Below are 21,938 nucleotides of genomic sequence, written 5' to 3' on the forward strand. Positions count from 1 at the left end.
CACATTCCCCCTAAACCCCCTGCCCCTCACTTTCAACCTATGTCCCCTTGTGGCTGACCCTTCAACTAAGGGGAACAACTGCTCCTTATCCACTCTGTCCATGTCTCTCATAAGCTTGTATACCTCGATCAGGTCTCCCCTCAGCCTTGTCTGCTCCAACGAAAATAACCCAAGCCGACACAACCACTCTTCATAACTTAAATGTTCCACATCAGGCAGCATCCTGGTGAATCTTCTCTGCACCACCTCCAATGCAATCACATCCTTCCGATAATGTGGTGAGCAGAACTGCACACAGTGCTCTAGCTGTGTACTCACCAAAGTTGCAACATAAGTTCTCTGCTTTTGTAATCTATGCCTCGATTGATAAAGGCAGGTATCCCATATGACTTTTTCACCACCCTACTAACCTGCCCTTCCGCTTTCAGAGATCTGTGGACAAATACACCAAGGTCCCTTTGTTCCACAGAACTTCCGAGTGTCCTACCATTCATTGAATACTTTCTTGTCAAATTACTCCTTCCAAAGTGTATCACCTCACATTTTTCAGGGTTAAATCCCATCTGCCACTTATCTGCCCATTTTGTCTATGTCTTCCTGTAGCCCAAGACGCTCTGCCTCACTGTTAAGCACCTGTCCAATCTTTGTGTCATCCGCAAACTTACTAACCCTACTCCCCACATAGTCAATGTCATTTATATAAATAATGAATAATAGGGGACCCAACACAGATCCCTGTGGTACGTTGCTGCACACTGGATTCTAGTCACAAAAGCAGCATTCTGTTATCACCCTCTGTCTCCTGCAACTGAGTGTATTTTGAATCCACTTGATCAAATAACCCTCTATCTCATATGAATTTACCTTCTTTACAAGTGTCCCATGTGGGACTTTGTCAAAGGCTTTGCTGAAATCCATATAAACTACATTGACCCCTCGTCTACACACCTAGTCAACTAACACGTCAGTCAACGACACATGGTAGCACAGTGGTTAGCACTGCTGCTTCACAGCACCAGGGACCTGGGTTCGATTCCCGGCTCGGGTCACTGTCTGTGTGGAGTTTGCACATTCTCCTCGTGTCTGCGTGGGTTTCCTCCGGGTGCACCGGTTTCCTCCCACAGTCCAAAGATGTGCGGGTTAGGTTTGATTGGCCATGCTGAAATTGCCCCTTCGTGTCCTGAGATGCACAGGTTAGAGGGATTAGTGGGTAAAATATGTAGAGATATGGGGGTAGGGCCTGGGTGGGATTGTGGTCGGTGCAGACTCGATGGGCCGAGGGGCCTCTTTCTGTACTGTAGGATTTCTATGAATCTATGATACTCAAAACATTCAATCAAATTTAAGGCTAGTGTTTGCAAGATATTGAGAATGTGAGAGTTTAAGGTTATTTTAAGTTTAATTATTATTGTTACAAGTAGGCTTACATTAATTTACGGCAATGAAATTACTGTGAAAATCTCAATCTCTGGCACCTGTTCAGATACACAGAGAGAATTTAGCACAGCCAATGCATCTAACCTGCACATCTTTCAGACTGTGGGAGGAACCCGGTGCACCCGGAGGAAACCCATGCAGACACAGGGAGAACGTGCAGACAGTGACCCAAGCCAGGAATCGAACCCATGTCCCTGGTGCTGTGAGGAAATAGTGCAAACAGCTGTGACACTGAGATACAGGAAGATAGAGAATGACTGTGTGTAAGGGAGAGAAACGGCAAAATACAAAGAATGTGTGAGTGTGAAAGAAAGATACAGCAAGACATAGCAAATGTCTGTGTGTGAAAGAGATGGTAGTCATGATGTGGAGATGCTGCTGTTGGACTGGGGTGAACACAGTAAGAGTTTTAGTGACACCAGATATCCACTCCATCTGAGGAAGGAGCAGCGCTCCGAAAGATAATGGCATTTGCTACCAAGTAAACCTGTTGGACTTTAATGTGGTGTTGTTAAAACTCTTACTGCGAAAGAGATACAGCGAGATATAGAGAACGTGTATGTGTGTGAGGGAGAGTCATAGAGTCATAGAGAGGTTTACAGCATGGAAACAGGCCCTTCGGCCCAACTTGTTCATTCCTGCCTTTTTTTAAAAACCACTAAGCTTGTCCCAATTGCCCGTGCTTGGTCCATATCCCTCTATACCCATCTTACCCATGTAACTGTCTAAATGCTTTTTAAAAGACACAATTGTACCCGCCTCCACTACTACCTCTGGCAGCTCGTCCCAGACACTCACCACCCTCTGTGTGAAAAAATTGCCCCTCTGGACACTTTTGTATCTCTCCCCTCTCACCTTAAACCTATGCCCTCTCGTTTTAAACTTTGTCCTTTTTCGTTTGGGAAAAGATGTTGACGATCGAGCTGATCTATGCCCCTCATTATTTTATAGGCCTCTATAAGATACGGAAAGGTAAAGAATGTTTGCATATTTGATATAACAGGCTAGAGGGAATGTGTCCGATGTGAGAGACAGATACAGCAAGATATAGGAAATGTGAGTGTGAGAGAGAGATACAGCAAGATAGAGAGTGCGTGTGTGAGAGAGAGAGAGATACAACAACAAGCTCGAGGGAATATGTCTGTTTGAGAGAGAGAGGTATAACGAGATATAGAGAATGTGTGTGTGTGAGAGAGAGAGATATACAGCAAGATATAGAGATAGAGTGTAAGAGAGAGAGAAACCGTATGGCCAATCCACCTAACCCGCACATCTTTGGACTGTGGGAGGAAATCGGAGCACATAGAGCAAACCCATGTCGACACGGGGAGAATGTGCAGACTCCACACAGACAGTAACCGAGGCCGGAATTAAACCTGAATCCCTGGCACTGTGAGACAGCAGTGCTAACCACTGTGCCAACGTGTCATCCGATGTGGGCGAGTGAGAGAGATACAGCAAAATATAGAGACTGTGTGAGTATGAGTGAGAGATACAGCAGGATATAGAGAATGTCTGTGAGTATGAGAGAGAGATAATGTGGAGATAGAACATAGAACATAGAACATAGAACAGTACAGCACAGAACAGGCCCTTCGGCCCACGATGTTGTGCCGAGCTTTATCTGAAACCAAGATCAAGCTATCCCACTCCCTATCATCCTGGTGTGCTCCATGTGCCTATCCAATAACCGCTTAAATGTTTCTAAAGTGTCTGACTCCACTATCACTGCAGGCAGTCCATTCCACACCCCAGCAACTCTCTGCGTAAAGAACCTACCTCTGATATCCGTCCTGTATCTCCCACCACGAACCCTATAGTTATGCCCCCTTGTAATAGCTCCATCCACCCGAGGAAATAGTCTTTGAACGTTCACTCTATCTATCCCCTTCATCATTTTATACACCTCTATTAAGTCTCCCCTCAGCCTCCTCCGCTCCAGAGAGAACAGCCCTAGCTCCCTCAACCTTTCCTCATATGACCTACCCTCCAAACCAGGCAGCATCCTGGTAAATCTCCTCTGCACTCTTTCCAGCGCTTCCACATCCTTCTTATAGTGAGGTGACCAGAACTGCACACAATATTCCAAATGTGGTCTCACCAAGGTCCTGTACAGTTGCAGCATAACCCCACGGCTCTTAAACTCCAACCCCCTGTTAATAAAAGCTAACACACTATAGGCCTTCTTCACAGCTCTATCCACTTGACTGGCAACCTTTAGAGATCTGTGGATATGGACCCCAAGATCTCTCTGTTCCTCCACAGTCTTCAGAACCCTACCTTTGACCCTGTAATCCACATTTAAATTTGTCCTACCAAAATGAATCACCTCACATTTATCAGGGTTAAACTCCATTTGCCATTTTTCAGCCCAGCTTTGCATCCTATCTATGTCTCTTTGCAGCCTACAACAGCCCTCCACCTCATCCACTACTCCACCAATCTTGGTGTCATCAGCAAATTTACTGATCCACCCTTCAGCCCCCTCCTCTAAGTCATTAATAAAAATCACAAAGAGCAGAGGACCAAGCACTGATCCCTGCGGCACACCGCTAGCAACCTGCCTCCAATCCGAAAATTTTCCATCGACCACCACCCTCTGTCTTCGGTCAGACAGCCAGTTACCTATCCAATCGGCCAACTTTCCCTCTATCCCACACCTCCTCACTTTCATCATAAGCCGACCATGGGGGACCTTATCAAACGCCTTACTAAAATCCATGTATATGACATCAACTGCCCTACCTTCATCAACACACTTAGTTACCTCCTCAAAAAATTCTATCAAATTTGTGAGGCACGACTTGCCCTTCACGAATCCGTGCTGACTATCTCGGATTAATCCGCATCTTTCTAAATGGTCGTAAATCCCGTCCCTAAGGACCCTTTCCATCAATTTACCAACCACCGAAGTAAGACTAACCGGTCTATAATTACCAGGGTCATTTCTATTCCCTTTCTTAAACAGAGGAACAACATTCGCCATTCTCCAGTCGTCTGGCACCATCCCCGTGGACAGCGAGGACCCAAAGATCAGCGCCAAAGGCTCTGCAATCTCATCCCTTGCCTCCCACAGAATCCTAGGATACATTTCATCAGGCCCAGGGGACTTATCGACCTTCAGTTTATTCAAAACTGCCAAGACATCCTCCCTCCGAACATCTATTTCCTCCAGCCTATTAGCCTGTAACACCTTCTCTTCCTCAAAAACATGGCCCCTCTCCTTGGTGAACACTGAAGAAAAGTATTCATTCATCACCTCGCCTATCTCTACTGACTCCATACACAAGTTCCCACTACTGTCCTTGACCGGCCCTAACCTCACCCTGGTCATTCTTTTATTCCTCACATAAGATTAAAAAGCCTTGGGGTTTTCCTTGATCCGACCCGCCAAGGACTTCTCATGTCCCCTCCTAGCTCTCCTAAGCCCCTTTTTCAGCTCATTCCTTGCTAACTTGTAACCCTCAATCGAGCCATCTGAACCTTGTTTCCTCATCCCTACATAAGCTTCCCTCTTCCTTTTCACAAGACATTCCACCTCTTTTGTGAACCATGGTTCCCTCACTCGGCCATTTCCTCCCTGCCTGACAGGAACATACCTATCAAGGACATCCAGTATTTGTTCCTTGAAAAAGTTCCACTTTTCATTAGTTCCTTTCTCTGACAGTTTCTGTTCCCAACTTATGCCCCCTAATTCTTGCCTAATCGCATCATAATTACCCCTCCCCCAATTGTAAACCTTGCCCTGCCGTACGGCCCTATCCCTCTCCATTGCAATAACAAAAGACACCGAATTGTGGTCACTATCTCCAAATTGCTCTCCCACAACCAAATCTAACACTTGGCCCGGTTCATTTCCCAGTACCAAATCCAATGTGGCCTCACCTCTAGTCGGCCCATCCACATATTGTGTCAGGAAACCCTCCCGCACACACTGCACAAAAACTGCCCCATCCAAACTATTTGACCTACAAAGGTTCCAATCAATATTTGGAAAGTTAAAGTCCCCCATGACAACTACCCTGTGACCCCCACACATATCCATAATCTGCTTAGCAATTTCTTCCTCCACATCTCTATTACTATTTGGGGGCCTATAGTAAACTCCTAGCAACGTGACCGCTCCTTTCCTATTTCTAACTTCAGCCCATATTACCTCAGTGTGCAGATCCCCCACGAAGTGCCTTTCCGCAGCCGTTAAACTATCCTTGATTAACAATGCCACTCCTCCACCTCTTTTACCAGCTTCCCTACACTTAGTGAAACATCTATACCCCGGAACGTCCAACAACCATTCCTGTCCTTGTTCTACCCACGTCTCCGTAATGGCCACAACATCGTAGTCCCAAGTACCAATCCACGCCCCAAGTTCATCTACCTTGTTCCGGATGCTCCTTGCATTGAAGTAGACACACTTCAACCCACCTTCCTGTCTACCAGTACCCACCCTTGACCCTGATACCTTCCCCAATACCTCACCACCCTCTCTGACTTCTGGACTACAACTCCCTTTCCCACTCCCCTGACAAATTAGTTTAAACCCCCCTGAAGAGCCGTAACAAATTTCCCTCCGAGGATATTGGTGCCCCTCTGGTTCAGGTGCACCCCGTCCTGTTTGTACAGGTCCCACCTTCCCCAGAACGTGTTCCAATTATCCACGTATCTGAAACCCTCCCTCCTACACCATCCCTGCAACCACATATTTAACTGCACTCTCTCCCTGTTCCTCAACTCGCTATCACGTGGTACCGGCAATGTACCAGAGATGACCACATGTTTTGTCTTGGCTCTCAGCTTCCAGCCCAGCTCCAGAAATTCCTGCTTTAAATCCCCGTCCCTTCTCTTACCTATGTCATTGGTACCAATGTGCACCACGACTTGTGACTGTTTCCCCTCCCCCTTCAGAATCTGGAAAACACGGTCTGAGACATCACGGACCTTGGCATCCGGTAGGCAACATACCATCCGTGAGTCTCTTTTGCTGCCACAGAACCTCCTATCTATCCCTCTAACTAACGAGTCCCCAATAACTATCGCCCTCCCGCTCTCCCCCTTTCCCTCCCGAGCCACAGAGACGGACACAGTGCTGGAGATCCTCTCACTGCGGCTCCCCACTGGTATGTCATCCCCCTCAACCGTATCCAAAGCGGAATACTTGTTGCTAAGGGGAATGACCACCGGGGATCCCTGCACGGACTGCTTCCTCCCAGCCCCTCTCACCGTCACCCATCTGTTTTCAATCCTCGGAGTAACTGTATTCCTAAAGCTTGTGTCTATGGCCATCTCTGCGTCCCTGATGATCCTAAGTTCATCCAACTCCAGCTCCAGTTCCCTAACACGGTTTTGGAGGAGCTGCAGATGGGTGCACTTCCCACAGGTGTAATCAGTAGGGACACTGTCGTCGTCCCTCACCTCAAACATAGTGCAAGAGGAACATTGCACTGCCTGCACACCCATCCCCTCTAGATACCTTGCCAGTACCAGGTAGAAAGTGCAAAAATGAATTCAAACTCACCCCTACTCGCCCTTTCAGCCTAAGCCCTGTGAGCCAAAGTCTTATAGCTCACACTCTGCTTCCCACACACTCAAGCCCTGTGAGCCAAAGTCTTATAGCTCACACTCTGCTTCCCACACACTCAAGCCCTGTGAGCCAAAGTCTTATAGCTCACACTCTGCTTCCCACACACTACGCTGCCCGCTCCCGACGCTGCCCGCTGTATACTGCAGCCTACCTTTTATACTTCACGCGCTTAAAGAAACCCTTCCCAGACTCCTTTGCTGCCCACTTCTAGTTTTCACTTTAAACTTGAAAAACTGCTGTTAAAGTAAAGGCCAAAAAAATACACACACTAGCTGACTAATTAAATAAATAAACAATTCAATTAATCCAATTAATCTCTTACCAACACTGCTGCCTTCAATCACCCCTCTCAGCTTGCTCCAGTGGACTGGGGTAAGCACAGTAAGAAGTCTCACAACACCAGGCTAAAGTCCAACAGTTTTATTTGGTAGCACAAGCCACAAGCTTTCTGAGCGCTGCTCCTTCATCAGATGAGTGGGAGTTCTGATATACAGAATATATACAGGATATAGAGAATGTGTGAGTGAGAGAGAGAGATACAGCAGGATATAGAGAATGTGTGAGTGAGAGAGAGAGATACAGCAGGATATAGAGAATGTGTGAGTGAGAGAGAGAGAGAAATACAGCAGGATATAGAGAATGTGTGAGTGAGAGAGAGAGATACAGCAGGATATAGAGAATGTGTGTGAGAGAGAGAGATACAGCAGGATATAGAGAATGTGTGAGTGAGAGAGAGAGATACAGCAGGATATAGAGAATGTGTGAGTGAGAGAGAGAGACAGCAGGATATAGAGAATGTGTGAGTGAGAGAGAGAGACAGCAGGATATAGAGAATGTGTGAGTGAGAGAGAGAGATACAGCAGGATATAGAGAATGTGTGAGTGAGAGAGAGATACAGCAGGATATAGAGAATATGTGAGTGAGAGAGAGATACAGCAGGATATAGAGAATGTGTGAGTGAGAGAGAGATACAGCAGGATATAGAGAATGTGTGAGTGAGAGAGAGAGAGAGAAATACAGCAGGATATAGAGAATGTGTGAGTGAGAGAGATACAGCAGGATATAGAGAATGTGTGTGAGAGAGAGAGATACAGCAGGATATAGAGAATGTGTGAGTGAGAGAGAGAGATACAGCAGGATATAGAGAATGTGTGTGAGAGAGAGAGATACAGCAGGATATAGAGAATGTGTGAGTGAGAGAGAGAGAGAGATACAGCAGGATATAGAGAATGTGTGAGTGAGAGAGAGAGATACAGCAGGATATAGAGAATGTGTGAGTGAGGGAGAGAGATACAGCAGGATATGGAGAATGTCTGTGTGGGTGAGCATATGAAAGAGAAATGAAAAAGCAAGAGTGGCAAAATCTTTAAAGAAATAGTTGGTCAATTATCCAGTGAGTGAATTAGAACCTTGTGCAATCTGATCCAAGTGCGGAGACCACTTTCTTCCCCATCATGTCACACATGCAGCCAATGTTCAAACCCCAATAATGTCCAATTTAAAAATCTGCAAGTTGCTGCTCCACCAATCACAGCAAATGTGGCAGAGGAACAGCCTGTGATTGGAGCTGTGGTGTGAATGTGAAGGTCCATGATGCATTCTCACTCTCATGGCCGCCCTTGCAGTCTCCCCTACAGGAACATAGGGATCTGAATGATCGCACAGCCTCCTACTCCCTTTCAGTCAGTGATTTCCAAACCCTGACCACCCTTTGGCTGAAAATATTTTCTTTTCATTTCCCCTTTAAATTTTTAGCCAATAACTCTCAATCTGTACCCCCGCCCCTTCCCACAGTTACTAAACACTCTGCAAAGGTAAATTGTCCCTTCCCATCCACACTATCTAGATCAACCAATCAATGCTCACCTCTTCAAAAGACAACAAACCCAGCCTATCCAATCTTTCAAAACAAAACAGAAAAGGCTGGAAAATCTCAGCAGGTCTGACAGGCATCTGTGGAGAGAGAATAGAGCTAACGATTCGAGTCTGGATGACCCTTCACCAGAGTTCCAGCTCGGACCCTTCGTCAGAAGTCCTGACTTTCGGCACGGAGCTGATTGTGCTGACAAAAAAACACTTGAGAGACTCGCGACCGGCGCTCGCTAAAGGCCCCCAGCTGCTGTGTCCCGGTTTGCAGCACAGTGGGCCCGAGAGTCCCGGCCTGTATCTTTATTCAAATAGGGAGACCAAAACTGTGCCCAGATTTTATGATGTGGTCCCACCAAGACCCTGTACAGCTGCAGTAAAACGTGCTCACATTACATTCCATTGCCCTGACAAGACCAACATTTCACTTCTGTCCTAACCACTGATGAGACCATTATCGTGATGTGGTGATTTATGGAGCAGGACAGCCAGGTCCCTCTGTACCTCCCAGTTCACCAATCTCTCTACATTTCAATCATCTGAAGCTTTTCTATTGATTCTGACCAGTCACACTTTCTGGGTGACCACAAACACCAATGACAAAATAAACATGCACTGATAGCAAAATGATTGGAACAGAATCCCACTCCCCTCACACAATCCATCTCACTCCCCTCGCCCACTCTGTCCATAGCAACCCTTCTCTCAGTTTGATTTTCAAAATGCTAATACCTGATGCTGCTGTAACGTTCCAATGAGGCGAATCATAAGGCGGGCTGGTCTGTGGTGTGGGCGGTTGGGTTGGAACTGGACCAGCTTCTGTGAATGAGGAACAGAAAGGTGAGAGAATGTGTGAGAGCAACATCCAACACGAACACAAAATACAGTGAGGAACAGGAGTCTGTAAGTCAAACATGAACTCTGCCCATCCACACAGACGCTGTCACCATGGTGAATACTTGACATTGTTCTCACCAATCGCCAAACTCAGATTCAAACCATTGTGAGAGCTCAGCCAATGATATTGTAGAGGCAAAACTGTCTCTGCAATCGTCCGAATGTGACTTCGAACCAGACTGGACCCACATGGGTCATCCCACACTCCACACTGGATAGCCCATGCGAGGCAGCCCACACCCCCAAACAGGACCCCCAACACGGGACCCTTTATACAGGATAGTACACACACTCCTGACCCCCTAACTGACTCTTGCACAAATCAGCTGTCAGTAAGAAACCCAAACCCCACCCCTGCCAATCCCCCCCCCCCATAACCATTGCCGATGTGAACCAACACCCTGACCCCGTGTCCGACCAGACTGCTACACCCACTCCCCGCATACCCTGGCCAATCCTCTACATGAACTGGCTAGTGCCCTCATGCACCGCCCCCCCGCCCCCCCCCCCCCCCCCCCCCCCACCAAAAAAAACTGACTTAACAGTCTGACTGCACACAACCCCCACCCCCCCATGAGCAAACACTCCAGCCCCCGTGACCGATCCAACAACCCCCCCACTTCCATAACCAAACCCTGCACCCCTTGCATGACCAACCCTCCCCCACCTCTGCCACCCCTTCCTGACCGAGTCCCCTCCCCTAAATCCCCACACTCCCTCCCCCACTCCCTTGTTTGCTGTTCTGTTATTTTCAGTGGGAGTTTTATTTGCAGTTGCCTGACAGAAGTTGTTGCGGTACAAAAGGGGTATGAGCTCCTTCACTCCATTGTTTCTGGCTCGAAAGCCAGTGTCTCCCTGCACTGCCTGAATTTTCATATATGCCCACATTATACTGCATTTTTCAGATTTCTGTCCACACATATCAATCTCCTTTTATATCCTCTTCACAATTTACTTTCCTACCTATCTTTGTGGTGACAGCAAATTTAGCAACCATACCTTCAGTTCCTTCATTTACGTTGCTATTCAAATGTCCCTTTAGCATCCATGATGACTGAGATTCCACAGCCCTCTGCAATGGAGAATTCCGAGGATTCACAACCCTCGGATTTTATGAATTAAAAAAAAATCTTCCCCTTGCTCCTAAGTGGCGTACCCATATTTTGAAATTCTGTCCCCTGGTTCGAGTCCCAAAGTGAAGAATCCTATCCTCACACTTAGGTCAAAATAGAAGAATTGTTGGGGTTGAATCTGGGTTCATAACATACCTTGGGGACCCTAACGTTGCTACTTTGCTACTCCTGAACTCAATCCCTCTGGCAATAGAAGCTAATAAACCATTAGCTTCATAATTGTTCATTGCTCCTGCATTCTAGCTTTTAGTGATTTATTGGAAAGAATCATAGAATCATAGAAACCCAACAGTACAGAAAGAGGCCATTCGGCCCAACGAGTCTGCACCGACCACAATCCCAACCAGGCCCGACCCCCATATATTTTTACCCACTAATCCCTCTAACCTACACATCTCAGGACACGAAGGGGCAATTTTAGCATCGCCAATCAACCTAACCCGCACATCTTTGGACCGTGGGAGGAAACCGGAGCACCCGGAGGAAACCCACGCAGACACGAGGAGAATGTGCAAACTCCACACAGACACTGACCCAAGCCGGGAATCGAACCCAGGTCCCTGGAGCTGTGAAGCAGCAGTGCTTTGACGAGGGATTCCTAATCTCGCACCATTTCAGAAATACTCCACACACTTGTTCCTCCTCGCAAATTGTAAGCATAACCTTATATTTTCTACGTTATATTCTATCTGACATCTACTTGTCCACTCACTAAGCCCTTTTGGAAGAACATATTTAGTCCCCACATCCAAATTATTGATCAAAATTGTGAACAGCTGGGGCCCAAGCTCTGACCCTTGTGGTTCCCTCTGGTCAGAGGCTGCTAACGCCAGAATGAGCTGTTTATTGTCACTCTGCTTTCTGCCTGTTAACCAATCTTTAATCGATGCCAGTATATTACCTCCTATCCCAATGCTTTATTTGTGTTGACCAACTTTCCATTGCTGACCTGATCAAAAGCCTTCTGAAACTCCAGGAACACTGCATCCACTTTTCTCAATTATGTTAGGAATATCCTCACAAACCTCCAACATGTTTGTCAAACGTGATTCACCATTGATTAATCCATGTTGACTATGCCCAATCACATCTTCATTATCAAAATGTCTATTCCACAACTCCTTGAGAATTAATTATTTTAATTTCCCTCCTTGTGCAGGAAGGTTAGTGAGTGAGTGAAGGGCGACAAACGGGCTATCAGAGTGTCTGAATCATTTCCCTTTGCTAAAAATTATACTTTGAGTGTCAGTCCCTTACAAAGCAGAGGCTCTCGTGTAACTTTGTCAGTTGAGCTGCTGAGCTGGGACATCCCAGAGTTTTCTCTTTACATCATTTCCAAACACCAATGTACCTGTGCAGTAAGCGAGGGAACAGGCAGGTGACTTCTTCAACTCATAAACAAAGAAATTGTAGCAGCGTTTGATCTTTATTTCTTGGTGCCAGCGACAGGTGTTTCCACTCCAGTGAAAACAAACTGTCCTCTTTACTATCCCTTCACGCAGACTGGGATGAGATCCTGAAATGAGGAATAGAAAGATTGAAAAGTGTCTCCAGTGTGAATTGTGTTGGACAGTCAATGTCAATCTGATGTAACAGAGTCTGAAATTACCTTTTAACCAGCCTGTGGCGTGTGTGGAGCAACGTCTTACTGGAACAACAGTCTCAGGAATGGTCGAACTACCAGGACTGAAAGGACAATCACACAGTTCATCGCTGTACTGATGCAATCCAAATAAAAAGAGGCTGCAAATACTCAGCTGGTCAGGCAGCCTCTGCGGCGAGAAACAGAATAACGTTACCCTTTGTGACGAACCATCTTCAGAGCAGAGGAGTTATCACAACACCAAACATTAACTCTGTTTATTTCCAGAGATGCTGGCTGACCTGCTGTATATTTCCAGCATTTTATTTTTGTTATTTCATTATTTTAAGGAAGAGGTGTGTGAAATATTAAATGAGATTAGCTCAGTGAGGGAGGAAATATGAAGATGTTTACCATCCTTGAAAGTGGATATGTCCCCAGGCAGAGACAATTCATACCGGAGGCTGCTGAGGAAAGCAAGGGAAGATGTAACAAAGACACAAAGCATCTTCACCCATCAACTGTGCCTATAGATGTGGAGCTGGAAAAGTAATGACATTGATTAAGAGACAGCCGGAGTAATTACAGAGCATTCAGCCTCATGTCTGTGGTGGGAAAATAATGGGAAATAATTCTGTGAAATAATAGAAATCATCATTTGGGAAGGTTTAAATAAATTTGAGTCAGAATGGATTTGTTCAAATAAGTCAAGTCTCAATAACTTGATTACATTGATTGGCAAAGTAACATGGAGAGTTGATGAGTGTAACATATATGATATAGTCCACAAGGGTTTTAGCAAGAGCTTTGACAAGGTCAAACAAGACTCACTCGTCAGGAAATTGGAAGGAGAGTTGGATGCCAATTGTCTCAATGTCAGAAGCAAAGGGTTGTGGGTAGTGTGGTTATTGAGATTGGAAGGTTATTCCCAGTGGAATTCCAGAGGGATCTGTACTGAGTTCCTTGTGTTCTTGTGGTAGTGTCAATGAAATGGAATTAAAAGTTGGGGACATGAATAAGATGTCTGCAGCAGAGATGAAAATCGTTCATGCGCTTGATAGTGAGGAAGAAAGCTGTAAACAGCAGGAAGATATCGATGGATTGGTCAGGTGGGTAGATGTGTGAGCAATAGAACTCAATGTGGAGAAGTGTGAGGGAATGGGTTTTGGGAGGACAAACACTGGATGGAGAACACACAATGAATGGTGGATATTGAGGTGAGTGGTGGAGCAGAGGGATCTTGGAGTATATGTCTATTGATTGCTGATGATAGCGCGACAGGAAAATAAGGTGCTCAAGATGATGCTGTAGAGATTTTTCTTTATTGATCAAGGACACGATTAGAAGAGGAAGGAGGTGTTTCTCTAATTGTATAAAACAATTGTTAGAGCACAAATAGAGTACAGTGTACAGTTCTGGTCACCACATCACCAAAAGAGTCTGGTAGAGACAATTGATGAGGATGGCCGGCACGGTGGCACAGTGGTTAGCACTGCTGCCTCACAGTGCCAGGGACCCGGGTTCGATTCCCGGCTTGGGTCACTGTCTGTGTGGAGTTTGCACATTCTCCCCATGTCTGCGTGGGTTTCCTCCGGGTGCTCCAGTTTCCTCCAGGGGCAATAGCCAATATAAGTGCATGGGGTTGTGGGGATGTGGCCTAGTGTGACTGTGGTTGGTGCAGACTCGATGGGCCAAATGGCCTTCTTCCACACTGTGGGATTCTATGAGATGTTGGAACATTTTATTCAGGAGGGGAGATTTCATTCTGACATATAACATCAGGAGGTATCTGGATTGAGTGGATTAGGAAGAATCGGTTTTCATTTGCAGAGAGGTCAATGTCCAGGGAGCAAAGATTGAGAATAATTGTGGGAACATTGAGTGGGGGGCGCTGAGGAGGAGTATTTCCACACACCGAGTGGTGTGAACCTCACAGAGCTAGAAGGTGGCACTCTGCTTTTTCAACCAGTATGGATACAATGGATCGAATGGCCTCGTACTGCACCCTGAATTTTAACATGTTTAAACATATTGCCACCCATCCCAGCAAGTCACTTTCCTCTCAGTCACAGAATCGAAAAATGAAACAGTGCAGAAGAGGCCCTTCAGCCCGTCAAGTCTGCATTGATACGTGAGAATCCCCTGACCTTCATACCTAATTCTGGTTACCACCTCTTGGCCCGTAGCCTTGAATGTTATGGCATACCAAGTGCTCATCCAGGTACTTTTGAAAGGATGTGAGGCAACCTGACTCTACCACCCACCAAGGCAGCACATTCCACACCATCACCACCCTCTGGGTAAAATCATTTTCCCTCACATCCATCCTAAGTTTCCTGCCTCTCACCTTGAACTTGGGCCCGTGTGACTGACCCTTCAACTAAGGGGAACAGCTTCTCCCTATTCACTCTGTTCATGTCTCTCAGAATCTTGTACACTTCGATCAGCTCGCCCCTCAGCCTTCTCTGCTCCAGTGAGAACAACCCAAGCCTCTCCAACCTCTCTTCATAACTTAACAGTTCTATCCCAGGCAGCATCCTAGTGGATGGATAATGTGGTGACGAGAACTGCACACAGGACTCTAGCTGTGGCCTCACCAAAGTCCGATACAACTCCAACATAACCTCCCTGCTTTTGTAATCTCTGCCTCCAATAATAAAGGCAAGTGTTTCATATGACTTTTTCACCACCCTACTAATTGTGCTTCTTCCTTCGGTGATCTATGTACAAACATGCCAAGGTCCCTTTTTTCCTCAGAGAGTTCTTAGTGTCATGCCATTCATTGAATACTTCCTTGTCAAATTAGTCCTTCCAAACTCATACTTTTCAGGGTTAAATTCCATCTGCCCCTGATCTGCCCATTTGACTATCCCATCTATATCTTCCTGGACCCAACACATTCATATATATAATTAACACCCGACCAATCTTTGTGTCATCTGAAAACTTACTCATCCAGCCCCTCAACATAGTCATTGGTGCCATTAATATAAATGACAAATAATATCAGACCCAGCACAGATCTCTGTGGTACGTGACTAGACGCTGGCTTCCAGTCACAAAAGTAACCTTCTGTCATCACCCTCTGTCTACAACAACTAAGCCAATTTTTAATCCTCATTAAGTTACTCTGTATCCCATGTTCATTTGCCTTCTTTATAAGACTCCTATGTGAGACCTTTTCAAAGGCTTTCACACTTGGAATACTGTGTACAGTTCTGGTCACTCTGTTAGAAAAATATAATATTAAATTATATGGAGAGCGTACAGTGTACAGAAAAGAGTTACCAGGATGTTGCCTAGTATGGAGCATATTAGCTATGAGGAGAGGTTGGAGAAACTTGGTTTGTACTCACTGGAACGATAGAGGTTGAGGGGCGACCTGATAGAAGTCTACAAGGTTATGAGGGTCATGGATAGAGTAGATAGTCAGAAGCTTTTTCCCAGGGTGGAAGAGTCATTTACTTGGGGAGTATAGGTTTAAGGTGCGAGGGGCAAAGTTTAAAGGAGATGTATGAGGCATGTTTTTAACACAGAGGGTGGTGCGTGCCTGGAACTCGCTGCCGGGGCAGGTAGTGGAAGCAGATATGGTCGTGACTTTTAAGGGGCGTCTTGACAAATACATGAATAGGATGGGAATGGAGGGATAAGAAGGGTAGGGGGTTTTAGTTCAGCATGGTTGGTGCAGGTTTGGAGGGCCGAAGGGCTTGTTCCTGTGCTGTAATTCTCTGGAGTGTTGGAGGCTTAGGGGTGATCTTATAGAAGTCAATAAAATAATGAGGGGCATAGATCAGCTTGAACGTCAATATTTTTTCCCAAAGGTAGGGGAGTCTAAAACTAGAGGGCATAGGTTTAAGGGAGAGGGTAGAGATACAGAAGTGTCCAGAGGGGCAATTCTTTCACACAGAGGGTGGTCAGTATCTAGAACAAGCTGCCAGATGCGGTAGTAGTAGAGGCGGGTACAATTTTGTCTTTTAAAAAGCGTTTAGACAGTTACATGTATAAGATGGGTCTATAGGGATATGGGCCAAACGTGGGAAAGTGGGACTAGCTTAGGGGTTACAAAAATTTGGGCGGCACGGTAGCACAGTGGTTAGCACTGCTGCTTCACAGCTCCAGGGTCCCAGGTTCGATTCCCGGCTCGGGTCACTGTCTGTGTGGAGTTTGCACATTCTCCTCGTGTCTGCGTGGGTTTCCTCTGGGTGCTCCGGTTTCCTCCCACAGTCCAAAGATGTGCGGGTTAGGTTGATTGGCCAGGTTCAAAATTGCCCCTTAGAGTCCTGAGATGCGTAGGTTAGAGGGATTAGCAAGTAAATATGTGGGGATAGGGCCTGGGTGGGATTGTGGTCGGTGCAGACTCGATGGGCCGAATGGCCTCCTTCTGCACTGTAGGGTTTCTATGATTTCTATGATTTCTATAAAAAGGGCAGCATGGTTAAGTTGGGCCAAAGGGCCTGTTTCCATGCTGTAAACTTCTATGACTCTGACTCCACAAAACTGGTCACCTCCTAAAAAAAATCAATGAAATTTGTTAGGCATGACCTCCCTCCGATAAAGCCATGCTGACCTAACCTCTCCAAGTGGAAATAGATGCTGTCCTTCAGAATTTCCTCCAATGGATTACCTACCACTGATGTGAAACTCACTGGTCTGTCGTTTATGATGTCTTATGTCTACAACCCTTCTGAAACAGCAGAACCACATTATCTGTCGTCTGAGCCCCTGCAATCTACTTCCTCGCCTTCCACAGCAGCTTGGGACACAATTCATCTGGAGCTGGAGATTTGTCCGATTTGGAGCCTGCAAACAGCTCCAATACCTTGTTCTTTCCTGTGTCACACCTCAGTGTCTCTCTCCCAATATTCCCCATGCTTCACTCTGTAGAATGCGCATCTTCCCTTTCCCAGTATTCCCTTTGCTCTGAATGATGATCCCAGTCTCTTTGCTGTTTCATTGACGGGTTTAACAGAGATTTCCCCTGGATCTTACCTTTTGAATCTGTACCATCCAAGAACAAGACTCTGATCACATTGAACCGAATCAGAACACAGATTCCCCACACAGTTTGTGCTCCTCCATGGCTGGTTCAGAACTCTGTGTTTTACACACGGGTCGAAGGATTTGGAGACTGCAGCTAAATAACAGCAAGATGTTTATTGTTAACAAAAAATTTCGGAAATGTTACACACTGGCTCGTCTCCATGGAGACATTTAAAATCCTCCATTTCAGCCATTTCTCTGATATCAAATCCTTGAAATGTCAGCTGGAAACTTTGCTCCTTTTTGAAACCAGTTTTCACTGCAATTCCCAGCTCAGTGAAACATCAGACTTTGTATTTTAAAATATTTATTCTTTCAGCCTGGAAATCGCCACTGAATTTCACACCCAGGTTGAAAACGTTTCCAGGGAGTGACCTGGAGCAGAGTCAACACTGTCGTCACTGTGTGTAATAAGATGATGCTCAGTTACATCTGGTGATGATCAGATCCAGCTGGTGACAATGTTCTCTACTTGTGACATGGTTTGTTCTGAAAGAACGTGTTAATTGTACAAAGCAGCAAAACTGAAGTAGTCTCTGCCTATTCTCATTTCTCTCTCCTTGATCATAACATCTGAGGCAGGAGGACCTCATGTTTGAGTTAAAGGGTGAATGTCAAGAACACGTTCTGAACTATTTGTGGGAGAATCTATTATTGAGTTCCTTGTATTGGAGCCTACACCTTGCTCACATATTCTCTCTGAACCCTTCCCCTGCCAGATGAAGGTGTAATCCTAGGAATCATAGAAACCCTGCAGAGCAGAAGGAGGCCTTTCGGCCCATCGAGTCTGCACCCACTGCAATCCCACCCAGAATCTATCCTCACAACTCCACACATTTACCCCGCCAATCCCTTGAACCTACACATCCAGAGACACTGCAGGACAATTTAGCATGGCCAATCAACCTAACCCGGACATATTTGGACTGTGGGAGGAAACCGGAGCATCTGGAGGAAACCCAAGCAGACACAGGGAGAATGTGCAAGCTTCAAACAGACATTCACCCAAGCCGGGAATCGAACCCAGGTCCCTGGAGCTGTGAGGCAGCAGTGCTAACCATTGTGCCACCGTTCCGCCCATGTTTTCCTTTCCATGATCCACTCTGGCTGAGCCGGGTCTCTCCTAGGGAAGATACCTCAATGTTCAGCCTATCAATTTCCATGTCCATCATGTTTGCATTATGGGCAATGATTAGCAAGCTACAAATTGTCTATCAGTCCTGTGATCCTGACGTTTGCATTGCCTATCGAAGAGTTGGCATTTTTTTTTTCAATTGTTTTTTTTTCCTGGCGCAATGGAATTCCATCCATTTGTTGAGCAGAGACTAAGCTCTAAGTGCCCATTGAAACAGGTAGACTGTGCCTTGCTAGTCAGTGACTGCCTAACCTGAGGTAGGTGCTGGTTGACCATTGGGGCACGATGGTCTCTCCCACAACCAGAGACAGCCCATAGCACTGTATCATAGAAATCATAGAAACCCTACAGTGCAGAAGGAGGCCATTCGGCCCATCGAGTCTGCACCGACCACAATCCCACCCAGGCCCTACCCCCACATATTTTACCCGCTAATCCCTCTAACCTACGCATCTTAGGATTCTAAGGGGCAATTTTTTTTAACCTGGCCAATCAACCTAACCCGCACATCTTTGGACTGTGGGAGGAAACCGGAGCACCCGGAGGAAACCCACGCAGACACGAGGAGAATGTGCAAACTCCACACAGACAGTGACCTGAGCCGGGAAATAAAACAAGTGGAGCCTTGGAGACCATGTCGAACTTCAAGAAAAGTTTTTATTCCACATGCATGAGGGAGAGATGAATTCGGGCCTGAAATCCCAGGCGGCTGCGAGTTCCCTCTGCTCATTGTAGATTCATACAGGCTATTATACTTTTCCGAGTTGCAAATTTTTATATTATCGTACTAATTCCTCAAGTTGGATACATGTATTTGTCAAGACGCCCCTTAAAAGTCACTATCGTATCTGCTTCCACTGCCTCCCCTGGCAGTGACTTCCAGGCACCCACCACCCTCTGTGTAAACAACTTGCTTCATACATCTCCTTTAAACCTTGCCCCTCGCAGCTTAAACCTATACCCCCAAGTAAATGACTCTTTCACCCTGGGAAAAAGCTTCTGACTATCTACTCTGTCCATGCCCCTCATAATTTTGTAGACCTCTATCAGTTTGCCCCTCAACCTCCATCGTTCCAGTGAGAACAAACCAAGTTTCTCCAACCTCTCCTCATAGCTAATGTCCTCCATACCAGGGCAACATCCTGGTAACAGAAAAGTACATTGTACGCTCTCCATATAATTTAATCTCATCATGCAAATACATTGTTCAGTTCATCCCTGCTAATCATCTCTCTGGACACTTCCTGTTTACCCGATTATAATGTCAAAGTGTTGTGTTTGCCCAACCGATCTACAATGATGTGTTAATTGCTCCCCCACTCTGCTCGGTGATCGTGTTTACCAGAAGACTATGATCTCCCTAGACAGTATGGAGCCTGGCTGTCTCAATGCCGGTTCTCCCACTGTCGTGATAACTCAGAAAGATCTTCTGCGCATTACAATTGTAAGGAGTAGGTAACATATATTAATCATTATCTGTCAGCGGAGCAGACCTCCAGCTGTCTGTGTTAACCCTTTTCTTCCCTCTGGTGAGGCCTGGCTCTCTGGGCTTGCTCTATGTACCCTGCATGTATTACACTGAAACTAAATAAAATATGAACGGACACATAAATTAAAATATAAAAGAAACGATCCCTGATATTGCCCTGCAACAAGAACCCATTCACTCTGCCAATCGAGTTGGCCTTATCACTCATCGCCGCTGTCCCAATGTTATGTCCGCCTTCTGCAGCAAAACTGGAAAGCCCACAAGACTGGGCAACATTTTTGAAAAGCCTGGGCTGCCTGAATATCCTGGTTATGCCCAACGGAATGCCATGAACTGTGTGTGGCATTAGCTTGCTTGCAGCCATTGCTGGAAGGATGATACATTCAGATATCTGTCTGCCACTGAGTTTTGTTGATGTGGAGATGCCGGCGTTGGACTGGGGTAAACACAGTAACCCTGTTTGAGAGCAGATTTCCACTCCATCTGATGAAACAGCAGCGCTCCGAAAGCTGGTGGCTTTTGCTACCAAATAAACCTGTTGGACTTTAACCTGGTGTTGTTAAAACTGTTACTGAGTTTTGTTGGCACGGTTTTACTCCCTTAGCCTACAACTCTCCCACAGTATGCTCAAGGCAGTGGAGCTAACCACCCAAAGCTGGGAGGTTGGCTCATGAGTATCAGGATGTGTCCATATGCCGGTGACCTCGTGTCCTGGGGCCTGAGGCTCCTTCGGGTTCCTCTGAAGATTTAACCTGGGGCTGTTTCCATATGTCACCATGAGGAGACACAGCTGAGGATCTGCCAATGAAGAGGCTGTGTACTGACACAGAGAGATTTATACATTTGACTCCCGCTCTTTCACATTGCTACTAGCCAATGGTCTGGGCTGAGAATGAGAATCAAAGTAGCACACAAAAATGGGAAACATCTCCACGCTATTCAGCCACACACTAGACACATGAATCAGCTGTGCACACACTGACACTAATCCCCTTGCATTATCCATTCCTATTCAGACTCTGACTCCTCTTTTCCCATCCTACCTTTCTTTTCCAGATGTATTCTGGAATATTTATATCCTGACCTTGGCCACGATGGAACCATGGGGCAGAATTGGATGTTGCCCCGTTGGTGGCTTTCCAGGAGATGAGTGACTGCCTGTAGAATTCCGCAAATGTCCTTCCCACTGGGCTGTCGTCCACCCCATCTCTCCTCAATTTTACAGTGGGATAAGCAAAGTCGAGGCCATTCCACCCACCCTCACTCCTATTCAGTTCCCTAAGTGGCCAATCAATGATTACTTAAGGACCATTTCCCAGCCAGTGGCAATGTTCAGGCTGGTGGGTGGAGTTCAAGGTCATGCATGGGGGGAAGAGGGAAGTGGGGAGGGGGTGAGACAGCTTGTTCAGCCCTCGGGTGAGAAAAGTGGGGGACCTTATTTCAACATCAGGTGACACCCTCACAGGGTCCGTCCCCAGTTGGTGTTCTCTCCACCAGCTTCTCCTCCAACATCATAGAATCCCTACAGTGCAGAAGGAGGCCATTCGGTCCATCATGCCTGCATTGACAACCATCCCACCCAGGCCCGAACCCCATAACCCCATGTATTTACCCTGCTAGTCTCCCTGACACTAAGGGGCAATTTAGCATGGCCAATCCATCTAATTCGCACATTTTTGGACCATGGGAAGAAGATGGATCACTGGGGAGAATGTACAAACTCCACACATACAGTGACCCGAGGCTGGAATTGAACCCGGGTCCCTGGCGCTGTGAGG

General features: G+C 46.3%; 1 protein-coding gene across 1 annotated transcript in view; it reads right to left on the minus strand.

Annotated features, from left to right (window-relative positions):
* Nucleotides 1–21,938, minus strand: part of LOC144487239 (uncharacterized) — a gene marked incomplete at its 5' end in the record, with an annotated part of 190,749 nt that overhangs the window by 12,676 nt on the left and 156,135 nt on the right. Inside the window, 4 exons of the mRNA XM_078205315.1 lie at nt 9,617–9,703; nt 12,266–12,430; nt 12,524–12,600; nt 17,486–17,624. Of these exons, the coding sequence (XP_078061441.1) occupies nt 9,617–9,703; nt 12,266–12,430; nt 12,524–12,600; nt 17,486–17,624 (468 nt within the window). The remainder of the gene's footprint in view (nt 1–9,616; nt 9,704–12,265; nt 12,431–12,523; nt 12,601–17,485; nt 17,625–21,938) is intronic.

Source organism: Mustelus asterias, unplaced genomic scaffold (assembly GCF_964213995.1).
Source record: "Mustelus asterias unplaced genomic scaffold, sMusAst1.hap1.1 HAP1_SCAFFOLD_661, whole genome shotgun sequence".
Lineage (NCBI taxonomy): Eukaryota > Metazoa > Chordata > Chondrichthyes > Carcharhiniformes > Triakidae > Mustelus > Mustelus asterias.